The sequence below is a fragment of the Procambarus clarkii genome, chromosome 16 (genome assembly GCF_040958095.1).
Source record: "Procambarus clarkii isolate CNS0578487 chromosome 16, FALCON_Pclarkii_2.0, whole genome shotgun sequence".
In the NCBI taxonomy this organism is placed as follows: Eukaryota; Metazoa; Arthropoda; class Malacostraca; order Decapoda; family Cambaridae; genus Procambarus; species Procambarus clarkii.
In genome coordinates, this window is record NC_091165.1 from 39448369 (window position 1) to 39475966 (window position 27598).

Sequence of the window (27598 nt, forward strand, 5' to 3'; positions counted from 1 at the left end):
TCCCTGAGGCTCTACACTCTTCCCTGAGACTCTACACTCTTCCCTGAGACTCTACACTCTTCCCTGAGACTCTACACTCCTCCCTGAGACTCTACACTCTTCCCTGAGACTCTACACTCTTCCCTGAGACTCTACACTCTTCCCCTGAGACTCTACACTCCTCCCTGAGACTCTACACTCTTCCCTGAGGCTCTACACTTTTCCCTGAGACTCTACACTCGTCCCTGAGACTCTACACTCTTCCCTGAGACTCTACACTCCTCCCTGAGACTCTACACTCTTCCCTGAGACTCTACACTCTTCCCTGAGACTCTACACTCTTCCCTGAGACTCTACACTCTTCCCTGAGGCTCTACACTCTTCCCTGAGACTCTACACTCTTCCCTGAGACTCTACACTCTTCCCCTGAGACTCTACACTCCTCCCTGAGACTCTACACTCTTCCCTGAGGCTCTACACTCTTCCCTGAGACTCTACACTCTTCCTTGAGACTCTACACTCTTCCCTGAGACTCTACACTCCTCCCTGAGACTCTACACTCTTCCCTGAGACTCTACACTCTTCCCTGAGACATTTTCTGCAAAGTGTCCACACTGACTTAAGACTCTGGTTCACCTTATCTTACCTGAAGAACGAGAGTCCAGATCGAGACTGGAGTGAGTGGTGGAGTGTTGGAGAAGGTGGTGGTGGTGGTGGTGGGGGTGGTGGTGGGGGAGGGGCGGCGGCTGGGCGGGGGTGGGGGTGTTGGTGGGGGTGTCCTGCCTCCTGCTGCCCTCTAGTGCTGCCTGCTGCTGCTGCTGCTGCTGCTGCTGCTGCTGCTGTTGCTGCTGCTGCTGTTGTCTGAGTCTCACCGCCACAACCGTCAGGGTCAGCGCCAGCAGCAGCGCGCCCATCCCGCCCAGCAGGCCGCCCACCACGCCGCCCACCGTCCCGTCAAGGGCGTCCCAGAAGGTGCCGTCCGCGTCCTCTTGGTGTAGGTCGTCTGGTCCCGGCGGCCAGGTCGTCGGCTCTGATGGGTCAAGTGGTAATTAATCACTCTCTCACCTGTCTACCTTACTGTCCATTCTTAAGTCAGACAGTTAGTTAGCAGTCAAAATAACAGTCTCAATGTTAGTTAGTCTATTAATCTATCGATGTCACTGCTATTATTAGTCTATCAATCTATCCCACTCCTAAGTTTGCCTGTCAATCTATCTACTCTACTGCTGTCAAGTTTGTCTGTCAACTGCCTGTCACTCCCACCATACCTGATCCTCTGTGAGGATCAGTGTCCTCATATCTATAAAGTTGTCATATGCTTATATTTTTATATATTAGTTTCCTCATAAGTACATATAAAGTCACATATGTATTGTAGAAAGAACTTTATAATTCATTTGGATTACTGACTTTCTAAATGGAAGGCCTTGAGAGAGAAGAATGTGTTTACACGTACACTTAGGTAGAGTTAGTGGTCTTGTAAACCTTTTAGGGAGAGTTAGTGGTCTTGTAAACCTTTTAGGGAGAGTTAGTGGTCTTGTAAACCACTTAGGGAGAGTTAGTGGTCTTGTAAACCTTTTAGGGAGAGTTAGTGGTCTTGTAAACCACTTAGGGAGAGTTAGTGGTCTTGTAAACCACTTAGGAAGAGAGTGGTCTTGTAAACCACTTAGGGAGAGTTAATGGTCTTGTAAACCACTTAGGTAGAGTTAGTGGTCTTGTAAACCACTAGTAGGTGTTTACACGTCCACTTAGGTAGAGTTAGTGGTCTTGTAAACCACTTAGGTAGAGTTAGTGGTCTTGTAAACCACTAGTAGGTGTTTACACGTCCACTTAGGGAGAGTTAGTGGTCTTGTAAACCACTTAGGTAGAGTTAATGGTCTTGTAAACCACTTAGGTAGAGTTAGTGGTCTTGTAAACCACTTAGGTAGAGTTAGTGGTCTTGTAAACCACTTAGGTAGAGTTAGTGGTCTTGTAAACCACTAGTAGGTGTTTACACGTCCACTTAGGTAGAGTTAGTGGTCTTGTAAACCACTTAGGTAGAGTTAGTGGTCTTGTAAACCACTTAGGTAGAGTTAGTGGTCTTGTAAACCACTTAGGGAGAGTTAGTGGTCTTGTAAACCACTTAGGTAGAGTTAGTGGTCTTGTAAACCACTTAGGTAGAGTTAGTGGTCTTGTAAACCACTTAGGTAGAGTTAGTGGTCTTGTAAACCACTTAGGTAGAGTTAGTGGTCTTGTAAACCACTAGTATGTGTTTACACGTCCACTTCGGGAGAGTTAGTGGTCTTGTAAACCACTTAGGTAGAGTTAATGGTCTTGTAAACCACTTAGGTAGAGTTAATGGTCTTGTAAACCACTTAGGTAGAGTTAGTGGTTTTGTAAACCACTTAGGTAGAGTTAGTGGTCTTGTAAACCACTAGTATGTGTTTACACGTCCACTTAGGGAGAGTTAGTGGTCTTGTAGACCACTTAGGGAGAGTTAAAGGTCTTGTAGATCACTTAGGGAGAGTCAGTGGTCTTATAGACCACTTAGGGACAGTTAGTGGTGTTGTAGACCACTTTGGGAGAGTCAGTGGTCTTATAGACCACTTAGGGAGAGTTAGTGGTCTTGTAAATCACTTAGGGAGAGTTAGTGGTCTTGTAAAGTGTGAGTCTTGAGTACTTACCTGAGAGTCGGAGAGACGGGCGTGGGGGCGTGCGGGCGTGCAGGCGGAGGGGCGTGGAGCGGGCGTGCGGGGTGAGGGCGTACAGCAGCAGCTGTAGCGAGGTGTCGGGAGGCAGGTCCCCGACGCTAAGCTCCGGCCGGAGGCTGCTGACGTTGGTCACCAGTGTTCCCCCTGACCACACCTGCAGGAGGGAGGGGGCATGGTGAGGGGTGCACCTGGGGTGTGTGGGGGTACACCTGGGGTGTGTGGGTGAGGGGGGTACACCTGGGGTGTGTGTGGGTACACCTGGGGTGTGTGTGGGTACACCTGGGGTGTGTGTGGGTACACCTGGGGTGTGTGGGTGAGGGGTGCACCTGGGGTGTGTGTGGGTGTGTGGGTACACCTGGGGTGTGTGGGTGAGGGGTGCACCTGGGGTGTGTGTGGGTGTGGGGGTACACCTGGGGTGTGTGTAGGTGGAGGGAGGTACACCTGGGGTGTGGGGGTACACCTGGGGTGTGTGTGTGGGTGAGGGGGTACACCTGGGGTGTGTTTGGGTACACTTGGGGTGTGTGTGGGTGAGGGGGTGCACCTGGGGTGTGTGTGTGGGTGAGGGGGTGCACCTGGGGTGTGAGGGTACACCTGGGGTGTGTGTGGGTGAGGGGGTACACCTGTGGTGTGTGTGGGTACACCTGGGGTGTGTGTGGGTGAGGGGTGCACCTGGGGTGTGTGGGTGAGGGGGGTACACCTGGGGTGTGTGTGTGGGTGAGGGGTACATCTAGGGTGTGTGTGTGGGTGAGGGGGTACACCTGGGGTGTGTGGGTGAGGGGGTACACCTGGGGTGAGTGTATGGGTGAGGAGGTACACCTGGGGTGTGTGTGTGGGTGAGGAGGTACACCTGGGGTGTGTGTGGGTGAGGGGGTACACCTGGGGTGTGTGTGGGTGAGAGGGTACACCTGGGGTGTGTGTGTGGGTGAGGGGGGTACACCTGGGGTGTGTGTGTGGGGTGAGGGGGTACACCTGGGGTGTGTGTGTGGGTGAGGGGGTACAACTGTGGTGTGTGGGTGAGGGGTTACAACTGGGGTGTGTGTGGGTGAGGGGGTACACTTGGGGTGTGTGTGGGTGAGGGGGTACACCTGGGGTGTGTGTGGGTGAGGGGGGTACACCTGGGGTGTGTGTGTGGGTGAGGGGGTACACCTGGGGTGTGTGTGGATGAGGGGGTACACCTGGGGTGTGTGTGGGTGAGGGGGTACACCTGGGGTGTGTGTGTGGGTGAGGGGGTACACCTGGGGTGTGTGTGGGTGAGAGGGTACACCTGGGGAGTGTGTGGGTAAGGGGGTACACCTGGGGTGTGTGTGTAGGTGAGGGGGTACACCTGGGGTGTGTGTGGGTGAGGGGGTACACCTGGGGTGTGTGGGTGAGGGGGTACACCTGGGGTGAGTGTATGGGTGAGGGGGTACACCTGGGGTGTGTGGGGTGAGGGGGGTACACCTGGGGTGTGTGTGGGTGAGGGGGTAAACCTGGGGTGTGTGTGTGGGTGAGGGGGTACACCTGGGGTGTGTGTGTGGGTGAGGGGGTACACCTGGGGTGTGTGTGGGTGAGAGGGTACACCTGGGGAGTGTGTGGGTAAGGGGGTACACCTGGGGTGTGTGTGTAGGTGAGGGGGTACACCTGGGGTGTGTGTGGGTGAGGGGGTACACCTGGGGTGTGTGGGTGAGGGGGTACACCTGGGGTGAGTGTATGGGTGAGGGGGTACACCTGGGGTGTGTGGGGTGAGGGGGGTACACCTGGGGTGTGTGTGGGTGAGGAGGTACACCTGGGGTGTGTGTGGGTGAGGGGGTACACCTGGGGTGTGTGTAGGTGAGGGGGTACACCTGGTGTGTGTAGGTGAGGGGGTACACCTGGGGTGTGTGGGTGAGGGGGTACATCTGGGGTGTGTGGGTGAGGGGGGTACACCTGGGGTGTGTGTGTGTGGGTGAGGGGGGTACACCTGGGGTGTGTGTGTGGGTGAGGGGGTACACCTGGGGTGTGTGTGGATGAGGGGGTACACCTGGGGTGTGTGTAGGTGAGGGGGGTACACCTGGGGTGTGTGTGTGGGTGAGGGGGTACACCTGGGGTGTGTGTGTGGGTGAGGGGGTACACCTGGGGTGTGTGTGGGTGAGAGGGTACACCTGGGGAGTGTGTGGGTGAGGGGGTACACCTGGGGTGTGTGTGTAGGTGAGGGGGTACACCTGAGGTGTGTGTGGGTGAGGGGGTACACCTGGGGTGTGTGGGTGAGGGGGTACACCTGGGGTGAGTGTATGGGTGAGGGGGTACAACTGGGGTGTGTGGGGTGAGGGGGGTACACCTGGGGTGTGTGTGTGGGTGAGGAGGTACACCTGGGGTGTGTGTGGGTGAGGGGGTACACCTGGGGTGTATGTAGGTGAGGGGGTACACCTGGGGTGTGTGGGTGAGGGGGTACATCTGGGGTGTGTGGGTGAGGGGGGTACACCTGGGGTGTGTGTGTGTGGGTGAGGGGGATACACCTGGGGTGTGTGTGTGGGTGAGGGGGTACACCTGGGGTGTGTGTGGATGAGGGGGGTACACCTGGGGTGTGTGTGGGTGAGGGGGGTACACCTGGGGTGTGTGTGTGGGTGAGGGGGTACACCTGGGGGGTGTGTGTGGGTGAGGGTGTACACCTGGGGTGTGTGTGGGTGAGAGGGTACACCTGGGGAGTGTGTGGGTGAGGGGGTACACCTGGGGTGTGTGTGTAGGTGAGGGGGTACACCTGGGGTGTGTGTGGGTGAGGGGGTACACCTGGGGTGTGTGGGTGAGGGGTACACCTGGGGTGAGTGTACGGGTGAGGGGGTACACCTGGGGTGTGTGGGATGAGGGGGGTGCACCTGGGGTGTGTGTGTGGGTGAGGAGGTACACCTGGGGTGTATGTGGGTACACCTGGGGTGTGTGTAGGTGAGGGGGTACACCTGGGGTGTGTGGGTGAGGGGGTACATCTGGGGTGTGTGTGTGAGGGGGGTACACCTGGGGTGTGTGTGTGTGGCTGAGGGGGTGCACCTGGGGTGTGTGTGTGTGGGTGAGGGGGGTACACCTGGGGTGTGTGTGTGTGTGAGGGGGTACACCTGGGGTGTGTATGTGGTGAGGGGGTACACCTGGGGTGTGTGTGTGGGTGAGGGGGTACACCTGGGGTGTGTGTGTGTGGGTGAGGGGGTACACCTGGGATGTGTGTGGGTGAGGGGGTACACCTGGGGTGTGTGTGTGGGTGAGGGGGTACACCTGGGGTGTGTGTGGGTGAGGGGGTACACCTGGGGTGTGTGTGGGTGAGGGGGGTAAACCTGGGGGGTGTGTGTGGGTGAGGGGGTACACCTGGGGTGTGTGTGTGGGTGAGGGGGTACACCTGGGGTGTGTGTGGATGAGAGGGTACACCTGGGGAGTGTGTGGGTGAGGGGGTACACCTGGGGGGTGTGTGTGGGTAAGGGGGTACACCTGGGGTGTGTGTGTGTGGGTGAGGGGATACACCTGGGGTGTGTGGGTGAGAAGGGTACACCTGGTGTGTGTGTGGGTGAGGGGTACACCTGGTGTGTGTGGGTGAGGGGGGGTACACCTGGGGTGTGTGTGTGGGTGAGGGGTACACCTGGGGTGTGTGGGTGAGGGGGTACACCTGGGGAGAGACACCTGAGGTGCCCTATTAGCCTGCATGTCCCAATCAGTTCTCTCCACAATATTCCTAATACCGAAGTCAAATTAACCGGATGAAAATTAAGTTTAATTTCCTGTCCCTTTGTGTAATATTTTCGTTTACATTTTCGAGATTCCTGGAGAGAGAGTTTGACCTTTTGGGGCACCTGGTGTGACCTTTTGGGGCACCTGGTGTGACCTTTGGGGCACCTGGTGTGACCTTTTGGGGGCACCTGGTGTGACCTTTTGGGGCACCTGGTGTGACCTTTTGGGGCCCTTGGTGTGACCTTTTGGGGCACCTGGTGTGACCTTTTGGGGCACCTGGTGTGACCTTTTGGGGGCACCTGGTGTGACCTTTTGGGGCACCTGGTGTGACCATTTGGGGGCACCTGGTGTGACCTTTTGGGGGCACCTGGTGTGACCTTTTGGGGGCACCTGGTGTGACCTTTTGGGGCACCTGGTGTGACCTTTTGGGGCACCTGGTGTGACCTTTTGGGGCACCTGGTGTGACCTTTTGGGGCACCTGGTGTGACCTTTTGGGGCACCTGGTGTGACCTTTTGGGGGCACCTGGTGTGACCTTTTGGGGCACCTGGTGTGACCTTTTGGGGCACCTGGTGTGACCTTTTGGGGCACCTGGTGTGACCTTTTGGGGCACCTGGTGTGACCTTTTGGGGCACCTGGTGTGACCTTTTGGGGCACCTGGTGTGACCTTTTGGGGGCACCTGGTGTGACCTTTTGGGGCACCTGGTGTGACCTTGGGGCACCTGGTGTGACCTTGGGGCACCTGGTGTGACCTTTTGGGGCACCTGGTGTGACCTTTTAGGGCACCTGGTGTGACCTTTTGGGGCACCTGGTGTGACCTTTTGGGGCACCTGGTGTGACCTTTTGGGGCACCTGGTGTGACCTTTTGGGGGCACCTGGTGTGACCTTGGGGCACCTGGTGTGACCTTGGGGCACCTGGTGTGACCTTGGGGCACCTGGTGTGACCTTGGGGCACCTGGTGTGACCTTGGGGCACCTGGTGTGACCTTTTGGGGCACCTGGTGTGACCTTTTGGGGCACCTGGTGTGACCTTTTGGGGGCACCTGGTGTGACCTTGGGGCACCTGGTGTGACCTTGGGGCACCTGGTGTGACCTTGGGGCACCTGGTGTGACCTTGGGGCACCTGGTGTGTGACTGACAGAAATCACAACGTTTGTCAACAACTGCCTCGCCGGGTTAATCCCTGATGAAATCAAACCATTCTTCTTTGGTGCTTCCCTATGTGCCCTGAAGAAGTCGGGGGGAGGGATCAGACCCATTGTCGTTGGTAATACCCTTCGCCGCCTAGTTGCAAGGGCTGCTGTCAGAAGTATCCGAATGGAAGCAGCCACCACGCTGCAACCCAACCAGCTGGGGTTTGGAGTCCCCCAAGGCTGTGAAGCAGCGGCTCATGCTGCACGAGCTTACATTAGCTCTCTTACTGAAGACCAGGCAGTAGTAAAATGAGATTTTAAAAACGCTTTCAACTCGGTCAAAAGGGAAGCAGTCCTCACTGCAGTCCAGGAACATTGCCCAAGCAGTCTCCCGTTTGTGTCAACAGGCTACAGCAAAGACTCAACCCTCCTGTTTGGCAAACATGAAGTCACCTCAGCAGAGGGAATTCAACAGGGAGACCCACTTGCACCCTTCCTCTTTTGCATAGCGGCTCGAGAAATTACGACCAGACTGTCCAGTGAGCTCAACATGTGGTTCCTGGATGATGGCACTCTGGCAGGCACACAAGACTCCCTGCTGGAAGACCTACAGCTGGTGAAGACACGGGGGGAGTCCAGGGGTCTCATTCTTAACCCCTCCAACTGCGGGGGTTTCATCCAGTGAGGTAATTATTAGATCAGTGAGATCAGTTTTACCAGAAGCCTCAGTCATTAAACCCACCGACAGCACACTACTTGGAAAATGAAATGAAAAAATTATAAAACAAAAAAATAAAAAAATTATAAAATAAAAATAAATAAACTATACTCACAAAATGAACGGTATGGTAAACAACACAGTTCAATTCAAAGGCAATGTCACACAAAATAATTAAATCAAATTAAAAATAATTCGAAAGCTATGAAAATTCATTTTGTCAATGCAATCAGTAACAATGAAATGGAATAGTAGCATATTTAGTATAGCATGTGTTGCTATTAGGTGCATGAGATAGTGCTGTTTAAAAAAAAAAAAAATGTTTTTACCTGTCACAGGTAAAAACATCAAATGTATACATCAACAGGCATGTATACAGTAGGTATAAAAATACGCGCCTATTCGAATGCAACGTTATGTCAAAATTTAAAATCAATCGGTAAAGAGGTTTCGAAGATTTCACTCACATGAAAAACAAAGTTTTAAAAAAAAAGTTTTTCCCATACTACATCTATATAGCATGTATATAAAAGCCCGCTCGGATGTGAATGGAACATTGTGTGAAAATTTCAAAGCAATGTTTGAAGAACTTTCGGAGATTAGCGATTTTGAACAAACGAACATTTACGTCTATATATGGACGATACATACATATATATATATATATATATATATATATATATATATATATATATATATATATATATATATATATATATCGGGCCTTGCATAGTAGGCTGAGAAGTGCGTTCTGGCTACTAGGTACGACATATATATATATATATATATATATATATTAGTATATTTTGGTAGCAGTCTTTCCTGTAGACATATATTATTAAATATGACCGAAAAAGTAAGATTAATAATTCTAACACGAATTTTCTCAATCTTTCGTACATTACGCTTCACTGTTGGAGGTAAATCAAAAATCACTTCTCCAAAATTCATTTTTATTTCTAGTCTGACGCGACACGGGCGCGTTTCGTAAAACTTATTACATTTTCAAAGACTTCACAAATACACAACTGATTAGAACTTGCGTTTCCCTGATTTTATATCTACATTTGAGTGAGGTGGGAAGGGTGATGTGGCATTACATTTGAGTGAGGTGGGAAGGGTGATGTGGCATTAACACAAGACAGAACACTAGGGGATATTAATAGGGTATTAAAAGTATCAACACAAGACAGAACAGAAACAATGGGTATTGAATAGAAGTGTTTGTAGAAAGCCTATTGGTCCATATTTCTTGATGCTTCTATATTGGAGCGGAGTCTTGAGGTGGGTAGAATATAGTTGTGCAATAATTGGCTGTTGATTGCTGGTGTTGATTTCTTGATGTGTAGTGCCTCGCAAACGTCAAGCCGCCTGCTATCGCTGTATCTATCGATGATTTCTGTGTTGTTTACTAGGATTTCTCTGGCGATGGTTTGGTTATGGGAAGAGATTATATGTTCCTTAATGGAGCCCTGTTGTTTATGCATCGTTAAACGCCTAGAAAGAGATGTTGTTGTCTTGCCTATATACTGGGTTTTTTGGAGCTTACAGTCCCCAAGTGGGCATTTGAAGGCATAGACGACGTTAGTCTCTTTTAAAGCGTTCTGTTTTGTGTCTGGAGAGTTTCTCATGAGTAGGCTGGCCGTTTTTCTGGTTTTATAGTAAATCGTCAGTTGTATCCTCTGATTTTTGTCTGTAGGGATGACGTTTCTATTAACAATATCTTTCAGGACCCTTTCCTCTGTTTTATGAGCTGTGGAAAAGAAGTTCCTGTAAAATAGTCTAATAGGGGGTATAGGTGTTGTGTTAGTTGTCTCTTCGGAGGTTGCATGGCTTTTCACTTTCCTTCTTATGATGTCTTCGATGAAACCATTGGAGAAGCCGTTATTGACTAGGACCTGCCTTACCCTACATAGTTCTTCGTCGACTTGCTTCCATTCTGAGCTGTGGCTGAGAGCACGGTCGACGTATGCGTTAACAACACTCCTCTTGTACCTGTCAGGGCAGTCGCTGTTGGCATTTAGGCACATTCCTATGTTTGTTTCCTTTGTGTAGACTGCAGTGTGGAAACCTCCGCCCTTTTCCATGACTGTTACATCTAGAAAAGGCAGCTTCCCATCCTTTTCCGTCTCGTAAGTGAAACGCAGCACGGAACTCTGCTCAAATGCCTCCTTCAGCTCCTGCAGATGTCTGACATAAGGTACCTGTGTAAAAATGTCGTCAACATACCTGCAGTATATGGCCGGTTTCAAGTTCATGTCGACTAAGACTTTTTGCTCGATGGTACCCATGTAGAAGTTTGCAAACAGGACACCTAGGGGAGAACCCATGGCGACCCCATCTACTTGCTTATACATGTGCCCATCCGGGCTCAAGAAGGGTGCCTCTTTAGTACAAGCTTGGAGTAGTTTCCTCAGAATACTTTCTGGCATGTCAAGAGGAGTACAGGCTGGATCACGATACACTCTGTCGGCTATCATTCCGATTGTCTCGTCCACAGGTACGTTGGTAAACAGCGATTCTACGTCCAACGAGGCTCTTATCCCTGTGGCCCGTGCGCCCCGCAGTAAGTCCACAAATTCCTTTGGAGACTTCAGGCTGAAGGCGCAAGGAACATAAGGAGTCAGCAGGCCGTTGAGTCGCTTCGCCAGTCTGTACGTGGGTGTGGGTATCTGGCTAATGATTGGCCGAAGTGGGTTTCCAGGCTTGTGCGTCTTGACATTTCCATACGCATATCCATGCTTATATTCAACAAAACAGACAACAAAACGCAACTACTTCATGCTACAAACGAGTGGAGAAATAGCAACATCGACCATAGTATCCGTACCCGCATTGAACAACACCTCGACATCCTCACAGACCAACATCACCTCAGCACTGAAACAAGGATTATCAAGAAACTAACAACATTATATGGAGGACCTATGGCAATTCCACGACCAAGAGATGGCTTCCTGAACCTTGCAGGAATTAACCTCACTGAGGACCAAGTCACTCTCCTAAATCTGGGCATAAACTGTCATGTTATGTCCAGACCGAGTGAAATGGCCCGGAAAGTAGAGTTGGAAATTCTGTTGGACGACATATTCGACCTCGAGACACAAAAGAAGGTCACTACCAAAGATACCTTACAAGCAGAACTTATTGCAGAAGGAGGAAAGAATCGAGGCAACTACAGAAGCACCATACTGTCCCCCGAGCTTAAAGCGGCAGCTAAAAGCCTTCGTGAGAACAAGGAGATAGTTGTCAGGAGAGGTGACAAGTCGCCAATATATGTCATTCTTAAAAAAGACGAATATCTGGCGAAAATGAACATCATACTCTCTGACCAAACTAAGTTCCAAAGGGTAACGAAGGACACTACAGCCGAATTAAAAGCAAAGGTCAACAAACTGATCGAAACTGTGAACGCCAAGAAATCCGGACTCCACCTGCCAAAGATCATTGGGGAATATAAACCTGGATATGCGTATGGAAATGTCAAGACGCACAAGCCTGGAAACCCACTTCGGCCAATCATTAGCCAGATACCCACACCCACGTACAGACTGGCGAAGCGACTCAACGGCCTGCTGACTCCTTATGTTCCTTGCGCCTTCAGCCTGAAGTCTCCAAAGGAATTTGTGGACTTACTGCGGGGCGCACGGGCCACAGGGATAAGAGCCTTGTTGGACGTAGAATCGCTGTTTACCAACGTACCTGTGGACGAGACAATCGGAATGATAGCCGACAGAGTGTATCGTGATCCAGCCTGTACTCCTCTTGACATGCCAGAAAGTATTCTGAGGAAACTACTCCAAGCTTGTACTAAAGAGGCACCCTTCTTGAGCCCGGATGGGCACATGTATAAGCAAGTAGATGGGGTCGCCATGGGTTCTCCCCTAGGTGTCCTGTTTGCAAACTTCTACATGGGTACCATCGAGCAAAAAGTCTTAGTCGACATGAACTTGAAACCGGCCATATACTGCAGGTATGTTGACGACATTTTTACACAGGTACCTGATGTCAGACATCTGCAGGAGCTGAAGGAGGCATTTGAGCAGAGTTCCGTGCTGCGTTTCACTTACGAGACGGAAAAGGATGGGAAGCTGCCTTTTCTAGATGTAACAGTCATGGAAAAGGGCGGAGGTTTCCACACTGCAGTCTACACAAAGGAAACAAACATAGGAATGTGCCTAAATGCCAACAGCGACTGCCCTGACAGGTACAAGAGGAGTGTTGTTAACGCATACGTCGACCGTGCTCTCAGCCACAGCTCAGAATGGAAGCAAGTCGACGAAGAACTATGTAGGGTAAGGCAGGTCCTAGTCAATAACGGCTTCTCCAATGGTTTCATCGAAGACATCATAAGAAGGAAAGTGAAAAGCCATGCAACCTCCGAAGAGACAACTAACACAACACCTATACCCCCTATTAGACTATTTTACAGGAACTTCTTTTCCACAGCTCATAAAACAGAGGAAAGGGTCCTGAAAGATATTGTTAATAGAAACGTCATCCCTACAGACAAAAATCAGAGGATACAACTGACGATTTACTATAAAACCAGAAAAACGGCCAGCCTACTCATGAGAAACTCTCCAGACACAAAACAGAACGCTTTAAAAGAGACTAACGTCGTCTATGCCTTCAAATGCCCACTTGGGGACTGTAAGCTCCAAAAAACCCAGTATATAGGCAAGACAACAACATCTCTTTCTAGGCGTTTAACGATGCATAAACAACAGGGCTCCATTAAGGAACATATAATCTCTTCCCACAACCAAACCATCGCCAGAGAAATCCTAGTAAACAACACAGAAATCATCGATAGATACAGCGATAGCAGGCGGCTTGACGTTTGCGAGGCACTACACATCAAGAAATCAACACCAGCAATCAACAGCCAATTATTGCACAACTATATTCTACCCACCTCAAGACTCCGCTCCAATATAGAAGCATCAAGAAATATGGACCAATAGGCTTTCTACAAACACTTCTATTCAATACCCATTGTTTCTGTTCTGTCTTGTGTTGATACTTTTAATACCCTATTAATATCCCCTAGTGTTCTGTCTTGTGTTAATGCCACATCACCCTTCCCACCTCACTCAAATGTAATGCCACATCACCCTTCCCACCTCACTCAAATGTAGATATAAAATCAGGGAAACGCAAGTTCTAATCAGTTGTGTATTTGTGAAGTCTTTGAAAATGTAATAAGTTTTACGAAACGCGCCCGTGTCGCGTCAGATTAGAAATAAAAATGAATTTTGGAGAAGTGATTTTTGATTTACCTCCAACAGTGAAGCGTAATGTACGAAAGATTGAGAAAATTCGTGTTAGAATTATTAATCTTACTTTTTCGGTCATATTTAATATATATATATATATATATATATATATATATATATATATATATATATATATATAATGTATTATATATATATATTATTATATTGTATTACATTATATATATATAATGTATATATAATGTGTATATATATATATATATATATATATATATATATATATATATAATGTATTATATATATATATTATTATTATATTGTATTACATTATATATATAATGTATATATAATGTATATATATATATATATATATATATATATATATATATATATATATATATATATATATATATATATATATATATATATATATATATATATCTTTATTTAGAACACTTTCCCACCAGTAGGCTGGAACCCTAGCCAGCAGAAGCCTCACAGCAACAGGTACGCCTTTAACCCACTACACCAAACTCACACCCTTAAAAAGAGATGGTAATTTCAGGGTATTTAACCCCCCCCCCCCTTCCTCCCCAAAGATCACATATTACATAGATCACAGTCCCATATAAACAGAGACTTGATGAAAGAACGTGAGTGACCTCCCTCTAGCTCTAGTTGCCCTTGGGAGGTGGTGCTGAACGTGTCAACATCCTGAAGGGCAACATGGAATAAAGTGAGTGGCGAAATATCGGTTAAAAAAATTACAAAAATCTGATCATACACGACTCAATGATCAGTATCTCGTAGTCATCATCTTCAGCAGTTTCTAGTTACTTTAGGAAGGAATATTTAAGATAATTTGATAATTTCCGCAAAATGTACGTTAATTATGAATTCTTAACAAAACATTTGTTCTTCAGAAAATACCCCAAAGGAGGAATTTAGGAGGCGAAGTGATGTATAATCGAAAAATTTCGACTTTATATATGGGTTACGTAAGGCTGAAGGTGCTGTCACTACCGTATGTTGAAGATTACCACTAACGCGATAGAGAGAGAGAGAGAGAGAGAGAAAGAGAGAGAGAGAGAGAGAGAGAGAGAGAGAGAGAGAGAGAGAGAGAGAGAGAGAGAGAGAGAGAGAGAGAGAGAGAGAGAGAGAGAGAGAGAGACAGAGAGAGACAGAGAGAGACAGAGAGAGACAGAGAGAGAGAGAGAGAGAGAGAGAGAGAGAGAGAGAGAGAGAGAGAGAGAGAGAGAGAGAGAGAGAGAGAGAGAGAGAGAGAGAGAGAGAGAGAGAGAGAGAGAGAGAGAGAGAGAGAGAGAGAGAGAGAGAGAGAGAGAGAGAGAGAGAGAGAGAGAGAGAGAGAGAGAGAGACAGAGAGAGAGAGAGAGACAGAGAGAGAGAGAGAGAGAGAGAGAGAGAGAGAGAGAGAGAGAGAGAGAGAGAGAGACAGAGAGAGAGAGAGAGACAGAGAGAGAGAGAGAGAGAGAGAGAGAGAGAGAGAGAGAGAGAGAGAGAGAGAGAGAGAGAGAGAGAGAGAGCGAGAGAGAGAGAGAGACATAGTGCCAGTCCCGTGAAAACACAAAGAAGTGAAGGTCCTATTTTGATCTACTAATGACCAAAGTTCCCGCATCGAAAACTCATATTTCCTTCAGTTCAAAACTTCTGGACTTGGTGCCGACGAAAACGCGAATATGATAAATGGAAAAATAAAATCGAGGCACAGAAGCAATTCAGTTCAGAACAGGAACAAAAAAGTACTAGAATTATATATAAATTTTCTTGGACAGAGATCCGTGTTTTTTATATTAATTATAATTGGACAATTAAAGGGAAACAGAAATAATTGAAGAAATCAGTGGAGATGCTGAAACAAATGTTACAAAGGGAGTGGTTGGTGAGGAGGACGTGTCAACGAGGGGAGAGGCCGTGTGGCCGAGGGGAGAGGACGTGTGGACGAGGGGAGAGGACGTGTGGACGAGGGGAGAGGACGTGTGGACGAGGGGAGAGGATGTGTGGGCGAGGGGAGAGGACATGTGGCCGAGGGGAGAGGACGTGTGGACGAGGGGAGAGGACGTGTGGACGAGGGGAGAGGATGTGTGGGCGAGGGGAGAGGACGTGTGGACGAGGGGAGAGGACGTGTGGACGAGGGGAGGGGACGTGTGGACGAGTGGAGAGGACGTGTGGACGAGGGGAGAGGACGTGTGTTCTTTATGTGTCAATACAGAAAGTAAGAAATGCCAACTGCTACAAGACTTCAATTAATATATATATATATATATATATATATATATATATATATATATATATATATATATATATATATATATATATATATATATATATATATATATATATATATATATATATAATCACAAACTTTGAACAATTTCTACCTGGGGTAGGAGATGGCAGGTCACATGTGCGGCTGAGAAGACACAAGCGACGAGGATAACCAGGGGCCAGATTCACGAAGCAGTTACGGAAGCACTTACGAACGTTTACATCTTTCCTTAATCTTTGTCAGTGGAGGTGAACCACGGGTCAGTGATGGTGAACCACGGGTCAGTGATGGTGAACCACGGGTCAGTGAGGGTGAACCACGGGTCAGTGGAGGTGAACCACGGGTCAGTGAGGTGAACCACGGGTCAGTGATGGTGAACCACGGGTCAGTGAGGGTGAACCACGGGTCAGTGATGGTGAACCACGGGTCAGTGATGGTGAACCACGGGTCAGTGAGGGTGAACCACGGGTCAGTGGAGGTGAACCACGGGTCAGTGAGGTGAACCACGGGTCAGTGATGGTGAACCACGGGTCAGTGATGGTGAACCACGGGTCAGTGAGGGTGAACCACGGGTCAGTGAGGTGAACCACGGGTCAGTGAGGTGAACCACGGGTCAGTGGAGGTGAACCACGGGTCAGTGAGGGTGAACCACGGGTCAGTGATGGTGAACCACGGGTCAGTGGAGGTGAACCACGGGTCAGTGGAGGTGAACCACGGGTCAGTGAGGGTGAACCACGGGTCAGTGAGGGTGAACCACGGGTCAGTGGAGGTGAACCACGGGACAGTGATGGTGAACCACGGGTCAGTGATGGTGAACCACGGGTCAGTGGAGGTGAACCACGGGTCAGTGAGGGTGAACCACGGGTCAGTGATGGTGAACCACGGGTCAGTGGAGGTGAACCACGGGTCAGTGAGGTGAACCACGGGTCAGTGATGGTGAACCACGGGTCAGTGATGGTGAACCACGGGTCAGTGAGGGTGAACCACGGGTCAGTGAGGTGAACCACGGGTCAGTGAGGTGAACCACGGGTCAGTGGAGGTGAACCACGGGTCAGTGAGGGTGAACCACGGGTCAGTGATGGTGAACCACGGGTCAGTGGAGGTGAACCACGGGTCATTGGAGGTGAACCACGGGTCAGTGAGGGTGAACCACGGGTCAGTGAGGGTGAACCACGGGTCAGTGGAGGTGAACCACGGGACAGTGATGGTGAACCACGGGTCAGTGATGGTGAACCACGGGTCAGTGATGGTGAACCACGGGTCAGTGATGGTGAACCACGGGTCAGTGGAGGTGAACCACGGGACAGTGATGGTGAACCACGGGTCAGTGATGGTGAACCACGGGTCAGTGAGGGTGAACCACGGGTCAGTGAGGGTGAACCACGGGTCAGTGATGGTGAACCACGGGTCAGTGAGGTGAACCACGGGTCAGTGAGGGTGAACCACGGGTCAGTGAGGGTGAACCATGGGTCAGTGAGGGTGAACCACGGGTCAGTGATGGTGAACCACGGGTCAGTGAGGTGAACCACGGGTCAGTGAGGGTGAACCACGGGACAGTGAGGTGAACCACGGGTCAGTGAGGTGAACCACGGGTCAGTGATGGTGAACCACGTATCGATTTAGCAAATAATTATAACAGAAAACGTGAGAACGCTATGAATGATGTCACAGAAAACGGGAATTACTTAGGGTTAACAATACCATAATTAGGATTCATATAAAATTACAATTCCATTTTAGAGGCAGAAAAATATTACGAAACAAATCATAAAAATATATAATAATCAATGCAGAAATTAATATTAAAAAAATCATAAAGAATAATAATGACTATTTTAATTATTATTATTATATAAATGTAAATACAGAACATTAATACTAATAAGGAGAGGACTATAAGCAAAATATTATGGCACTTGCATGGGATTGAACCTGCGTCTCAGGGGCCAGATTCACGAAGCAGTTACGCAAGCACTTACGAACGTGTATACATCTTTCCTCAATCTTTGACGGCTTTGGTTACATTTATTAAGCAGTTTACAAGCATGAAAACTTGCCAATCAGCTGTTGGTATTGTTATAAACAGCCTCCTGGTGCTTCGGCGCTCATTAACTGTTTAATAATTGTAAACAAAGCCGCCAAATATTAAAAAAAGATGTACAGGTTCATATGTGCTTGCGTAACTGCTTCGTGAATGTGACCCTTTACCTCTCAACCCTAGCGCCATCCAAACACTTCAGAAAGTTCAACTGGAAACTTTAAACTGAATTCTGAATGCCACGTCAACATCTCACTTAGGTGTCGCCTATACTTGTGGCCGCACTTATAACTAAAGTGACAGGAGAGCGTGAGGTAATTGGCCAGTTCCACACCAATATCTATGACTCTTGTCTCCAATTTAAACTTTGGACGTAAATCAGGGTTATGTGTGTGTGTGTGTGGGGGGGGGGGGGGGGAGGGGGGGAGGGAACTAGAGGTGTACAGTACACTGAGTGTTGAGGTGGGGAGTGTACCCTGGTGTACTGTACATTGATCCTTGTCTGTAATGTATATTGGTGTACTCGATCTCTCTCTCTCCCCCCCCCCTGGTGTACTGTGCTGTACTTTCCCCCTGGTGTACTGTGCTGTACTCTCTCCCCCTGGTGTACTGTGCTGTACTCTCCCCCTGGTGTACTGTGCTATACTCTCCTCCTGGTGTACTGTGCTGTACTCTCCCCCTGGTGTACTGTGCTGTACTTTCCCCCTGGTGTACTGTGCTATACTCTCCCCCTGGTGTACTGTGCTATACTCTCCCCCTGGTGTACTGTGTTGTACTCTCTCCCCCTGGTGTACTGTGCTGTACTCTCCCCCTGGTGTACTGTGCTGTACTCTCCCCCTGGTGTACTGTGCTATACTCTCCCCCTGGTGTACTGTGCTATACTCTCCCCCTGGTGTACTGTGCTGTACTCTCCCCCTGGTGTACTGTGTTGTACTCTCTCCCCCTGGTGTACTGTGCTGTACTCTCCCCCTGGTGTACTGTGTTGTACTCTCTCCCCCTGGTGTACTATGCTATACTCTCCCCCTGGTGTACTGTGTTGTACTCTCTCCCCCTGGTGTACTGTGCTATACTCTCCCCCTGGTGTACTGTGTTGTACTCTCTCCCCCTGGTGTACTGTGCTATACTCTCCCCCTGGTGTACTGTGCTGTACTCTCCCCCTGGTGTACTGTGCTGTACTCTCCCCCTGGTGTACTGTGTTGTACTCTCTCCCCCTGGTGTACTGTGTTGTACTCTCTCCCCCTGGTGTACTGTGTTGTACTCTCTCCCCCTGGTGTACTGTGTTGTACTCTCTCCCCCTGGTGTACTGTGCTATACTCTCCCCCTGGTGTACTGTGTTGTACTCTCTCCCCCTGGTGTACTGTGCTATACTCTCCCCCTGGTGTACTGTGCTATACTCTCCCCCTGGTGTACTGTGCTGTACTCTCCCCCTGGTGTACTGTGCTGTACTCTCCCCCTGGTGTACTGTGTTGTACTCTCTCCCCCTGGTGTACTGTGCTATACTCTCCCCCTGGTGTACTGTGTTGTACTCTCTCCCCCTGGTGTACTGTGTTGTACTCTCTCCCCCTGGTGTACTGTGCTATACTCTCCCCCCTGGTGTACTGTGCTATACTCTCCCCCTGGTGTACTGTGTTGTACTCTCCCCCTGTTGTACTGTGTTGTACTCTCTCCCCCTGGTGTACTGTGCTATACTCTCCCCCTGGTGTACTGTGTTGTACTCTCCCCCTGTTGTACTGTGTTGTACTCTCTCCCCCTGGTGTACTGTGCTGTACTCTCTCCCCCTGGTGTATTGTGTTGTACTCTCTCCCCCTGGTGTACTGTGTTGTACTCTCTCCCCCTGGTGTACTGTGCTGTACTCTCTCCCCCTGGTGTACTGTGCTGTACTCTCTCCCCCTGGTGTACTGTGTTGTACTCTCTCCCCCTGGTGTACTGTGTTGTACTCTCTCCCCCTGGTGTACTGTGTTGTACTCTCTCCCCCTGGTGTACTGTGTTGTACTCTCTCCCCCTGGTGTACTGTGCTGTACTCTCTCCCCCTGGTGTACTGTGCTATACTCTCCCCCTGGTGTACTGTGTTGTACTCTCCCCCTGGTGTACTGTGTTGTACTCTCTCCCCCTGGTGTACTGTGTTGTACTCTCTCCCCCTGGTGTACTGTGTTGTACTCTCTCCCCCTGGTGTACTGTGCTATACTCTCCCCCTGGTGTACTGTGTTGTACTCTCCCCCTGGTGTACTGTGCTGTACTCTCTCCCCCTGGTGTACTGTGTTGTACTCTCTCCCCCTGGTGTACTGTGTTGTACTCTCTCCCCCTGGTGTACTGTGTTGTACTCTCCCCCTGGTGTACTGTGTTGTACTCTCCCCCTGGTGTACTGTGCTGTACTCTCCCCCTGGTGTACTGTGCTATACTCTCCCCCCTGGTGTACTGTGTTGTACTCTCTCCCCCTGGTGTACTGTGCTATACTCTCCCCCTGGTGTACTGTGTTGTACTCTCTCCCCCTGATGTACTGTGTTGTACTCTCCCCCTGGTGTACTGTGTTGTACTCTCTCCTCCTGGTGTACTGTGTTGTACTCTCCCCCTGGTGTACTGTGCTGTACTCTCTCCCCCTGGTGTACTGTGTTGTACTCTCTCCCCCTGGTGTACTGTGTTGTACTCTCCCCCTGGTGTACTGTGTTGTACTCTCTCCCCCTGGTGTACTGTGTTGTACTCTCTCCCCCTGGTGTACTGTGTTGTACTCTCTCCCCCTGGTGTACTGTGTTGTACTCTCCCCCTGGTGTACTGTGTTGTACTCTCTCCCCCTGGTGTACTGTGCTATACTCTCCCCCTGGTGTACTGTGCTGTACTCTCTCCCCCTGGTGTACTGTGCTGTACTCTCTCCCCCTGGTGTACTGTGTTGTACTCTCTCCCCCTGGTGTACTGTGCTATACTCTCCCCCTGGTGTACTGTGTTGTACTCTCTCCCCCTGGTGTACTGTGCTATACTCTCCCCCTGGTGTACTGTGTTGTACTCTCGCCCCCTGGTGTACTGTGCTATACTCTCCCCCTGGTGTACTGTGTTGTACTCTCTCCCCCTGGTGTACTGTGTTGTACTCTCTCCCCCTGGTGTACTGTGCTTTACTCTCCCCCTGGTGTACTGTGTTGTACTCTCTCCCCCTGGTGTACTGTGCTGTACTCTCCCCCTGGTGTACTGTGTTGTACTCTCTCCCCCTGGTGTACTGTGCTATACTCTCCCCCTGGTGTACTGTGTTGTACTCTCTCCCCCTGGTGTACTGTGCTATACTCTCCCCCTGGTGTACTGTGTTGTACTCTCTCCCCCTGGTGTACTGTGCTATACTCTCCCCCTGGTGTACTGTGTTGTACTCTCTCCCCTGGTGTACTGTGTTGTACTCTCTCCCCCTGGTGTACTGTGCTGTACTCTCCCCCTGGTGTACTGTGCTATACTCTCCCCGTGGTGTACTGTGCTATACTCTCCCCCTGGTGTACTGTGCTGTACTCTCCCCCTGGTGTACTGTGTTGTACTCTCTCCCCCTGGTGTACTGTGCTATACTCTCCCCCTGGTGTACTGTGTTGTACTCTCTCCCCCTGGTGTACTGTGCTATACTCTCCCCCTGGTGTACTGTGTTGTACTCTCTCCCCCTGGTGTACTGTGCTATACTCTCCCCCTGGTGTACTGTGTTGTACTCTCTCCCCCTGGTGTACTGTGTTGTACTCTCTCCCCCTGGTGTACTGTGCTATACTCTCCCCCTGGTGTACTGTGTTGTACTCTCTCCCCCTGGTGTACTGTGCTGTACTCTCCCCCTGGTGTACTGTGTTGTACTCTCTCCCCCTGGTGTACTGTGCTATACTCTCCCCCTGGTGTACTGTGCTGTACTCTCTCCCCCTGGTGTACTGTGTTGTACTCTCTCCCCCTGGTGTACTGTGTTGTACTCTCTCCCCCTGGTGTACTGTGCTATACTCTCCCCTTGGTGTACTGTGTTGTACTCTCTCCCCCTGGTGTTCTGTGCTGTACTCTCTCCCCCTGGTGTACTGTGCTATACTCTCCCCCTGGTGTACTGTGTTGTACTCTCTCCCCCTGGTGTACTGTGCTGTACTCTCCCCCTGGTGTACTGTGCTGTACTCTCCCCCTGGTGTACTGTGCTGTACTCTCCCCCTGGTGTACTGTGCTGTACTCTCCCCCTGGTGTACTGTGCTGTACTCTCCCCCTGGTGTACTGTGCTGTACTCTGCCTGTAATGTCATGTGCTGTATTTCTATTAATAATATAAATGCTGTACTTTCTGTATGGGATGTAAGAACATAGGAATTCAGGAAGGCCTATAGGCCTATACGAAGCAGCTCGTGGTTTATATCCACCCAAACTCCCTCATATATATGTCTAACCTACGCTTGAAACAATGAAGTGATCCCACGTCTATTATGTTACCAGGTTATCTACTCCGTAAATCTACCATCCTGCTTTCCAAAACCAGTATTTACCCAGGTCTTTCCTGGATATAAACTTATGCAATTTATATCCAATGTTTCGTGTTGTATTTTGTATTGATATATTGCAAACCTTATTTACATCCCCTTAACCTTTGTTATACAATTTCTTCCATCTATATACTTTAATTATGTCGCCCCTTCTCTTGTAGTCTTGGTAGAGAGCTTCAATTAAACTTTTAAAATCTCTGTTCATTAGCAAGGTTTCGAATTCCTTTGATTGGCTTTGTCATCCTTCTTCGTAATGGTTCAAGTTTATATTTCTGCCTAACGGAGAACTTGACAAGTTCTCCGTTAACTCAAGTTCCACCTGATGCTATTGTGTAGAGTAATTAGTGTCAGACAGGGTTACAGAGGAACATAATGGGTTCAGGAACTGGGCCTCTGAGTTCATGTGGCGGAGGCTGGTACAGTTGTGTGGAGCATAACTGACCTCGGAACATCCTCAGGGACGTTATCCAGCTGTCATGTGAGAGGTTATCTTGAGGTTATCTTGAGATGATTTCGGGGCTCTTTAGTGTCCCCGCGGTCCGGTCGAGCTCGACCAGGCCTCCACCCCAGGAAGCAGCCCGTGACAGCTGACTAACACCCAGGTACCTATTTAGTGCTAGGTAACAGGGGCATAGGGTGAAATAAACTCTGCCCTTTGTTTCTCGCCGGCGCCTGGGATCGAACCCAGGACTACAGGATCACAAGTTCAGCGTGCTGTCCGCTCGGCCGACCGGCTCCCTGGTAGTGAGGGCGGAGGTAGAGTGACCTTCCTGGCACCAATAGATGGAGAGACAGGCCTGGTAGAGGTTCCCCAAATAGATCTATCTATTGGCATAACCTATTGAATGATAGAGAGTGGCTCAGAGATAACTGGTCACCCCTTATATGACGTACTACCATGGATTAATAACCAGCCCGTATCCTTCTAAGGTTTCTCAACGTCCAGAAAACGGTCAATATAACGTGTCATTATCCTAACCTACCAGAGGACCCACAACAGAAAACGGGGACAGTATGTCACTTTCACCACCCGCTTCCATTTTCTAGTACGACAATTTTTGGCTTTATGTGGCTTGATATTGTCGTTCTTTCTACGACAATATCAAGCCATAAAGAGGATTAAGAAAGACAAAGATAATATTGTGAGATCAAAGTTTTCCGATAAATTTTCAAAGAAAAAGTTTCACGAATTTTCGGGTGAAATTTGAAAAAATAAAAAGTTTACGAAAAAGAATAACGAATGTCATAGTTGCTTCCTCTGGGCCCCTTAGTATGTAATGTAGTCAAGATTTACAACACTGCTGTATTCCGAACACATGAGATTGAAACTGATCTACCTACAGCTGTATGAAACACGTGTCTACACCCTGCCTGTAATGTTAAACATTTGTACACTGTAACCCCTGTAATGGTCGAGGAAGCTGTAACAAAGCTAAAGAATTGCTTATGTAAGCTCTATTAGCATTAACTACGTCAAACCTTCAACCTGTAACGCCACAGCTGTATGTGTTACAGGTGTGTGTTACAGGTGTGTGTTACAGCCTCTGTATCCCACGGTACAGTGTCGTCTGTAACAAGCACATCTGTACTTGCTCCCATTCCAAAGACCTGCCGAGTTTCAAAGTCCAGCTCTGTAATATCAGAGGTGAACATAGAGTACAGAGCTTTTCAATACCTCTGTATTCAATGTCCATAGAATTCTATGGACATACTATACAATAGTAAGAGCTATGGTGTAGCTATTCTATACAATATGTCTTACAATACAGAACTATTGCCCTAAACACACTATTAAACAAATTATGTAATTATATATCATTTGGCATTTTAGCTGCCGAACTAGACAAGTTGACTTTGAATGTGTGTACAAACCTGGCGATTCAACGACAGTGTGTTGTGTCGTGGTGAATTAAACGACTCACCACTAACGTCGTCGTCCCTTCAATTTCTAGTGTGTGGTCTGGTCATCAGCATCAAAGTGATGTTCTGTCGTTGATGGATATCTATATATTTCTTATCATGTATGCAAATTAGCTGTGGAAATGTGTAATGTCCTCTCTAAAAACTTCTCACTTATAAATGGGTCAAACAAGGTGCTGTTCTTAGTCCAATTTTCTTTACTGTGTTGATCCATTGTTGAGAGAGTTACGAGCCATTGTTAAACAGAGAGTTACTGTCTGTGTGACAGGAGACGGCTGTCACGCAGACAGCACTGAGGCCAATGTTTTCTGTTATTTTGATAATCTAGTTCTTCTCCCACCCACTACAAACGCCATCGGGGGCTTTGATAGAAATATGTGAGATAGATATAATGCACAATACAACCTTACGTTCAATACTGCCAAGTATTGAACCTTACGTTCAATACTGCCAAGTCTGGTTAGCATTGTAAATGTGTGGCCACGTCTGTGGTAGAAAATAATAATAATAAAAAAAAAAAATACTGCCAAGTGTACTGTGGTTGGTACTAACTCTCAGGACTCATTTATATAGATTCGCAAACTTAAATTACTAGGCTCAGAGATTTCAGTAAAATATTATGAAAAGCAATTGGGGCATATTATTTCCTCAAAGGGCCACATTGTAAAATTTTCTAATGTTATTAGAAACCTGAATATCAGAAGAAATGTCGTTATCATTGAAATTGGTCACTTTGATACCTGGTTGATAGTAGAGATATTTAACACGTAAAGATCTAAGGATCTGAATTATGGGACCTAGAAGATGCAGATCTTGGTAAGCTTAGTCGTGTAGGAAAGAAAGATTTAAGACGAATCATGGGAGTCTCTCCTTCCACTCCTCGCCATCTCATACCAAGCTTGATATCTACATCTACACTTCAAGAAATCATTCCCAACCGAATGATATCCTTTTGTCTGAAGCGATCAATCAATTCCTCTCAGGTCCTCACTTGTCACCCGCCACTCCTACTTTTCCAGAAATATCAACATTATTCTTAGGATCTATAACTTAAGAATGATTGATGTCCGGAATGGTGGACATCAAGCCTGTAGACTGCTGAGACTGTAAACTGTCTACAGGATAGAATACAGCATCATGACAGCAGAGACAGCAGGGAGACGCCCCCCCCCCCACCCCCCTTCCCTCAAGCATTGTGAGTCCTATTGAATTCAGATCTATACCGTAGAGCTGTGGGTATATAGATCTATACTATAGAGCTCTGGGTATATAGATCTATACCATAGAGCTCTGGGTATATAGATCTATTGAAAGAGCTCTGGGTATATAGATCTATACCATAGAGCTCTGGGTATATAGATCTATACCATAGAGCTCTGGGTATATAGATCTATACCATAGAGCTCTGGGTATATAGATCTATAGAAAGAGCTCTGGGTATATAGATCTATACCATAGAGCTCTGGGTATATAGATCTATACCATAGAGCTCTGGGTATATAGATCTATACCATAGAGCTCTGGGTATATAGATCTATACCATAGAGCTCTGGGTATATAGATCTATACCATAGAGCTCTGGGTATATAGATCTATACCATAGAGCTCTGGGTATATAGATCTATACCATAGAGCTCTGGGTATATAGATCTATACCATAGAGCTCTGGGTATATAGATCTATACCATAGAGCTCTGGGTACATAGAGTGATTTTGATCCAGGATTGGCCCCATAGTCTCAGGCCTGAGTGTGTGAAACTACATGATATAATTATTTATCATATTAATTCATTAAATTTAAGTAATTTTGGTGGGGACAGACAGACTGTGAATATATATACGTTACATTTATATCACGGTCCCCCCCATTCACTGAGGTCGAATTACTGACCCTCCCTAAGGTAAAACCCCTCCACAGTTCACTAACTCCCGGGAGCCTAGTTATTGCTAGGTGAACAGAGGCATTAGGTGATAGGAAACGTGCCCAACCGTTTCTATCCCGCCCGGGATTCCCGACTGCGAGGCGAGAACGAACGCAGCTGAACTTTCTACCTGTGTTTTACCTTTACATGTGCAGCAAGAGCCGTACACTCTCTACCTAACCAATCCTATCCTCTAACCTAACCTCTATCCTCAATCTGTAATGGCTAGCGTAGGGCTCGCTAAGTCACAGGGGCCAGATTCACGAAAGCACTTACGCAAGCACTTACGAACCTGTACATCTTTTCTCAATCTTTGGCAGCTTTGTTTACAATTATTAAAGAGTTAATGAGCTCCGAAGCACCAGGAGGCTGTTTATAACAATAACAACAGTTGATTGGCAAATTTTCATGCTTGTAAACTGTTTAATAAATGTAACCAAAGCCGTCAAAGATTGAGGAAAGATGTACACGTTCGTAAGTATTTGCGTAAGTGCTTTCGTGAATCTGGCCCCAGGAACGCTTATTCCATTTTCTCTCCCCCATCTACCCTTCTATTTTTGTTGTCGCGGGTTGAGTGACGGGAATGGACGCAGGCTGGCGGCCTGGGAATTCTAATTATTGACAGCTTTTGGAAATTAGCGGATAAATTATTATTTTTGCCGTTGGTTCTGTGATTAATGCGAGAGGGAACTGTTTATACGGCTGCGGGCGCCATCTGTTGGCCTGTGTGGTGATTAACGCCAATTACCGTCATCTGTCCAGAAGTTTGACAGCTAACATATGCCCGCCATCTGTTGAGCATAATAGTAACTATTGTTCCCAGCGCCATCTGTTGAGCATAATAGTAACTATTGTTCCCAGCGCCATCTGTTGAGCATAATAGTAAATATTATTTCCAGCGCCATCTATTGAGCATAATAGTAACTATTATTCCCAGCGCCATCTATTGAGCATAATAGTAACTATTATTCCCAGCGCCATCTATTGAGCACAATAGTAACCATTATTCCCAGCGCCATCTATTGAGCATAATAGTAACTATTATTCCCAGCACCATCTGTTGAGCATAACAGTAACTATTACTCAGCGCCATCTATTGAGCATAATATTACCTATTATTCTCAGCGCCATCTATTGAGCATAGTAACTATTATTCCCAGTGCCATCTATTGAGCATAATAGTAACTATTATTCCCAGCGCCATCTATTGAGCATAATAGTAACCATTATTCTCAGCGCCATCTGTTGAGCATAATAGTAACTATTATTCCCAGCGCCATCTATTGAGCATAATAGTAACTGTTATTCTCAGCGCCATCTATTGAGCATAATAGTAACTATATTATAAACTTTCGAAGGCAAGTTCTTTACCATCTTTGTATGATGTTGTCTGTTCCCAGCGCCATCTATTGAGCAGCGGGCGAAATATAATTGCCCCGCCGTCATTTATTGACATGACCGTAAAAATCATCCCATTTTACGGGAAATCAATGTCGCAACGGAACATAAAATCCGCCATTTATGCCCACGGACGCACAGGAGAAAATAA

The 27598-nt window shown here is 48.0% G+C and overlaps 1 protein-coding gene across 1 annotated transcript in view; it reads right to left on the reverse strand.

The window, feature by feature from the left end:
- The window catches only part of LOC138365215 (uncharacterized), a 503803-nt gene that overhangs the window by 6300 nt on the left and 469905 nt on the right, over nt 1–27598 (reverse strand). The window contains exons 11-12 of the mRNA XM_069325466.1: nt 2643–2823; nt 626–1009 (exon numbers count right to left, since the gene is read on the reverse strand). Coding sequence (XP_069181567.1) covers nt 626–1009; nt 2643–2823 — 565 coding nt within the window. The remainder of the gene's footprint in view (nt 1–625; nt 1010–2642; nt 2824–27598) is intronic.